This window comes from Phodopus roborovskii, unplaced genomic scaffold (genome assembly GCF_943737965.1).
Source record: "Phodopus roborovskii unplaced genomic scaffold, PHOROB, whole genome shotgun sequence".
Taxonomy (NCBI): domain Eukaryota; kingdom Metazoa; phylum Chordata; class Mammalia; order Rodentia; family Cricetidae; genus Phodopus; species Phodopus roborovskii.
In genome coordinates this window covers 2508524-2514257 of record NW_026125281.1, presented here as the reverse complement: position 1 = coordinate 2514257, position 5734 = coordinate 2508524, and the positions used below count along the sequence as shown (strand labels likewise).

At 43.8% G+C, this 5734-nt stretch overlaps 1 protein-coding gene across 1 annotated transcript; it reads left to right on the top strand.

Annotated features, from left to right (window-relative positions):
* Positions 1-1790: 1790 nt before the first annotated feature.
* On the top strand, positions 1791-4829 carry Pex2 (peroxisomal biogenesis factor 2). The gene is made up of 2 exons (XM_051196616.1): positions 1791-1858; positions 3575-4829. The coding sequence occupies exon 2, from the start codon at positions 3592-3594 to the stop codon at positions 4507-4509; it is 918 nt and encodes a 305-aa protein (XP_051052573.1). The 5' UTR covers positions 1791-1858; positions 3575-3591; the 3' UTR covers positions 4510-4829.
* Positions 4830-5734: the final 905 nt, after the last annotated feature.

Below are 5734 nucleotides of genomic sequence, written 5' to 3'. Positions count from 1 at the left end.
CTGTATGCAGAATTGAAGCATACAGGTGACAGGAAATGGAAGTAATGAAACCGGGTAACCCAGAAGAAGCTCGCAAAATCACTAGAGTGCTTACAAGAAACGTGAACCCTTGAAGTTCCATTACATATCTTACAAATGGGAGTTCTGAAGAGATCCTGTGAGAGATTCTGATAGGCTCTCAAACTTGAAAACCACCAGACTAGAGGCACAGGGAAGGGGCAGAGGGTGTAGAATACACAGAGATGCACGTATCATCCTCACACATAGTCATGTCTTTTTATCAATTGAACAGTATGAAAATCAGATTATTGTTATAAAGCTGGATTCATTGTGAGGAGATATGGACCACCAGAAGTTTAATCAGAAACACCTGTGCCAAACTTTCACTCCCGTGTTTACAGGATAGCCAGCAAGGCATCTTATCGAAACCTCTAATTTCAAAAGTCGTATGCGTGTATTCTTGCATTTCCTGTGTTAGAGCACTGGGCCCCTATCCAATCATGTACTGCAGTCAGGTATTTGATGTAATTCTTGTCTGATAGGTTGGTAATTTACACCACCGTTAGACTCTCACTAGACCCAGCTAACAGCCTGTTGAAGGGTCAGTGTGCTTCCAGGCCTTCTCGAAGCCAGCAGAAACCTATTCTCCAGAGTGGCCGGAGCAAGTCTATAGAGATCTGATTAGCATTCACTCAGGGGTACTCACTGAATGCTGTTACTGTCCTAATTGAAAACCCACCTCCTCCTCTGAGCTTCCAGTCTACAGCCGGTAGGATCCGCCTCTTGCTTTCCTTTGCAGCTTCTGCTTGCCCTTGTGCCCCTGGCTCCTCATGTCACCTCTGTCTAATTGTTTTTAGTGTCGTGACCATTCTGACCCTGCAGCTCCTTCCCAGGTCCTGCTTAGCCAGCTCCTTGCCAGGAACCTGTCTCTAGAAATGTGATTGGGGGCATAGAGCCTGAATGTGCGCTTGGAAACCAGTTGTCCCATCTCTCCAAATCTGCCTGTTTGTTTTATATGGCATGCTCGCTCTTAGAGCCCCCTCTTATTACCCAGGTAAATTGTAGGCTCTGCCTTTTGTTCTATTACACAGCTGGTAAAGCAGATGGACCACAAGCATGGTTAAGTGAATAAGAACCATGTTTTTACCGTGGTTGGAAGTAACTTTAAAGACTAGCGGATAGAATTTGTGTTTTCTGCTGTAAATGTTTGTTCTACTCTTTTGTCGGTTTAGAGGAAACAGACAGTTAAAAAGTGCATCAAGTCCAAAAGTATAGAGTCCAAGAAAGGAAGATGGGATGCTAAGGGGACCCCGGAGGGACAGCCAGGCCTGAGGAAGTGGTACTTGAGCCAGTACTTAGTTTTTCAGTTGGAAGAATGGGGACGCATGCTCCATGCAAAACAAAGGAAAGTAACAACAATAATAATACACATTATAAAGTGACAGGGTTGCTTTAAGGAGGAACTGGGGCACCGGTTTGGAGAGACTTGTGCTCCAGAGTGATTTCGGGGTGGGCAGTATGAGATGGGCCAGAAGAGAGAGAACGCAGCTAGAATGAATCCCAGCAGAGGGGATCGCAGTCAGACTTCTTTAGGAGAGCGGTTCTAGCAGTTAGAGTGTGATGAACACCTGAGAAAACATAATATTTAGGACTAAGAGTTGACAGTCATTGGCAATAGACTGGATTGGATTAGTAGAGTGAGGGAAGGGATCTGTTCTCTCTCTTTTTAACTCCATTTTCTTTACTGTAACTCTCAGCAGGTATGAAGCAAGCGTTTCTTGAAGCGAACGTGCATCAGAACTCTCCACCACCTTGTGGGTAAGCTGCTGGGTCCTGGAGGCCACAGGAACAGGAACAGGTGAGTGCTCCCTCAGGAGACTGGCCTTTGGGAGGAGCATCCCTCATGTCTGGGTTAGTGGAAGACACGCAACCTGTATTACTCCAGTCACTTTTGTTTCCTGTACTTGAACTTGTTAAGCATAAGGTCGTGGTCACTAATTCAACCTAGGACGCGTGAGCAGCATTAAAATTCACTTCTTGAAAATGTCTTGCATTGCCAGAGATAGTCTTAATTTCATGAAGGACGAATGAATTCAATTTAGGATGTTTTCACTTCTTTTACTAGCTAATGAATAACATTTAACATGTACCTTTAAGTAAATTTCATAAGATAATAAAATCTGAAAGGAACTGAAGGGTCATTTTTGTCTCTAGCCTTGTGTTTTGCATGATGAGGTACACAAGGTAGAGGAAGGGTCGGGTGAACACTCTGGTGTCAGGTCCCACGGCGGGCTGGCAGCAGCTGATGTCCACAGGATCCATGCCTTTCTTATGAGCCTGGGTTCTGTTACTGTTATTGGCCTACCAAAGGCTTCAGAACATGTTTAAGTTTAGTGTGCTAAAAATTCATTTCACTGTGTTTATTTTTCCCCTACCCTTATTGTTACATAATTGAAAAGGATTAGATATATGAAATAAATAACACGATGAGCTCATATAAGTACACATTGTGAGGTAAGTGCCCCTATTAAACAAACATCCTATAGCTCATCCAGTGTGTGTATGTGTTTGAAGACGCAGTCTTAGCCAGCTTCAAACAGGCATGTTGACTTAGCAACTTCAGTAGCCTTGCTGTACAAAAAAAAAAATCTCCAGAATCTACCCATCGTCTAACTTAGAACTTGCATTTGGGAAGAAGGTCTCCCCATTTTTGCTATTACATTTCAATCACAAGTTTACCCTCAGCTCCCTAGAGTTCCACACACTTAAGATTCTGTGTGAATGCAGAGTGAGCCAAGGACCCACTAAGATAACTGAGTCATGGCTTGAGTTTGATGGTTCATTTATAAGATGGAACAGATCTCAGCTGATGTGTTTGTCAACTGCTGCAGTGACCTGGCTTTTCCTTGCCATAGTTTGAAATCTTAAATTACTTCTGAAGCTCATTAACTTTTTAGAATGTACTTGGTTTTTTTTTTTTTTTTTTTTTCCCTCCTTTGGCATCTATTTATCTCTTTGTGTACGTACAAAATTATTATAGTATGTATCTTTACTCATGCTTTTTGTTAAGTACTTTATACTATGTGTATCCAAAGTACACATTAGTATTCCAGTATGGAAATGTGAGTAAAGTATATTTGAGCAAGAGGAAGTCTTGAATCCCATAGAAGGGCTGGCAGTCACAGTAAGGGCTTGATTTAGCCATCCGTTGCCACGTTCTATGCGATTCGTCCTTCTCCATTTGCCTTTTTTAGTTTCAGGATTTTGATCTGTCTGACAGACTGTCCAAGCAAGAAATACTATGTAGAGGTGTGTTTGTGGGATCAGTAAATAACTGTCCGCACAGTCTACCTGCTACCTTCGCTTCCTTCGCTGGGAATGGGTAAGGTAGCAGGTGTGGGCGGGGACGGGAAGCAAGTGTACAGAAAGGAGAGGAGAAGAGAGGCTCTATTTAAGCCGAGATCGGTTACTGTGTTTCCACAGTTAACAGCCATCTTCTGCGTGCGCAGGCAGGCCACTGAGGCGGTAATAGAAGCCTGCCCTGCTTGATGCTCCCTAATTGTCTTTTTCCCAGACAGCTGCAGAGAAGGTATGGCTGGCAGAGAGGAGAAGACCAAGAGTATTCACAGAGTGCTGAGGATAAGTCAGTTGGACGCGCTGGAACTGAACAAGGCTCTGGAGCAGCTCGTGTGGTCCCAGTTCACTCAGTGTTTCCATGGGTTCAGGCCAGGCCTGTTAGCTCGCTTTGAGCCAGAAGTGAGAGCATGTCTGTGGCTCCTCCTGTGGAGGTTCACCGTCTACTCCAAAAATGCCACTGTGGGCCAGTCAGTCCTGAATATTCAGTACAGGAACAATTGCTCTCCCAACTCAAGATACCAGCCACCAAGTAAAAATCAGAAAGTGTGCTATGCTGTGTGCACCATTGGGGGTAGATGGTTAGAGGAACGATGCTATGATTTGTTTCGAAACCGTCACTTAGCATCTTTCGGGAAAGTCAAACAGTGCATGAATGTTGTGGTTGGACTTTTAAAATTAGGGGAGTTGGTAAACTTCTTGATTTTCCTGCAGAGGGGAAAGTTTGCCACTTTGACAGAACGGCTCCTTGGCATTCATTCTGTGTTTTGCAAGCCGCAGAACACGCGTGAAGTTGGCTTTGACTACATGAACAGGGAACTGCTCTGGCATGGCTTTGCCGAGTTCCTCATTTTTCTCTTACCACTCATCAATATCCAGAAGTTGAAAGCCAAATTGTCTTCCTGGTGCATACCCCTTACCGGTGCTGCTAGTAGTGGCACTGCCCTAGCCGGCAGTGGCAAACAGTGCGCTCTCTGTGGAGAGTGGCCCACAATGCCTCACACCATTGGATGTGAGCACGTGTTCTGTTACTACTGTGTTAAGAGTAGCTTCCTGTTTGACATGTACTTTACCTGCCCCAAGTGTGGCGTGGAACTGCACAGCGTGCAGCCACTGAGGTCTGGGATTGAAATGTCAGAGGTGAATGCTCTTTAGACAGCACATTGTTGCCCCTGAGGGAGGACGCATTGTGCCCCGGCCCCTGCTATGATTCATCCTCGGCGTCACGGGGAGGCGGCTGGGGAAGAGCCCTGTGCTGCTCAGCCGCTACCCTCTTCTTTTCCAAGCACAACTGAATTCTAATCACTGGAAATTGAATGATAGCAGAGACTCTTATAAATGTCCACGGTACTTTTCAAAATCATCCATTACATCTTTTAATGTCAAGAATAATGGAAAAGTTTTTGTCAGATGAATACTAAGAATGACTAAGAATCCTTTATGGAAAAGGTCGGGCTCTAAAAATAAAAGATTTTGAGACTTTGGGATGAGTGTGCATTTATTTTCAGAAATGACAGAACACCATAAGCCAACATCATAAGACCCTGTTGTGTTAAAGCCTCAGGTTCTAGAGTCTTACTCATTACTAAGCTTCTCCCTGAATGCAGTTTTCAAGAGGTTCAGTCTGCAGCTGCCACACCCCCTTTAGAGTTGAATTCTTACATTCAGAATGTAAAATGTGCTTAAGACAGACAGCCTAGAAGCAAGGTCAGGGGACTCTGGGGCACCTAGGGCTGAAGTACATTACTTCCTAAGTCTATGTCCTAGACCACAGCCCGTGTTCTCGGCAAGCATATTGGTCATTTTATGAAATACTGGAGGTCTTCTGTAATCCTAATAACAGCAAATTCATATCAAGCCCCTCTTTTCCTTGCAATTTTCCCTAAATGAACCTTTTGTTAAATAATATGAAGATATTGGGACAGTTTTAAATCCCTTCACTAAAATAATAGCACTTACTTTTAAACAGTGTCGGTTTTTGTGCCAAAATCTAACTAGGCCATAGGTTAAATATTATCAGTGTATTTTTTCTTTTTAAATCTGGAAATGTAACAAATAACCTGTATTGATCAGTCTCCAGTCTTAATTAGACAGTACCAAAAGAAGGTTTTTAAGGAACAAACCAGAAACGTGAATACATGATGTGGTCCACTTTTGCCATGTGTGTTGGTATTTCCCTCACCACTTAAGGGATTTATGGAGCCAGAGACAGAGCAGTGGACAGGAACAGTAGTAACCTCCGGACGTCCACTCTCCTAATGCTGAGTCAGTGTAGCTTCTGTTTAGTGTGAGCTAAGCGAGGCCCTTCACAGCTTGAGAGGAATGAATCTGAAGTTTACCTCTTTTCCCCTTATGTTAAAACTATTGTGGAAAACTGAAA

Bases quoted from the DNA above. Each gene is read 5' to 3' on its own strand.
- Pex2 (XM_051196616.1), top strand. From the start codon at position 3,592: ATGGCTGGCAGAGAGGAGAAGACCAAGAGTATTCACAGAGTGCTGAGG.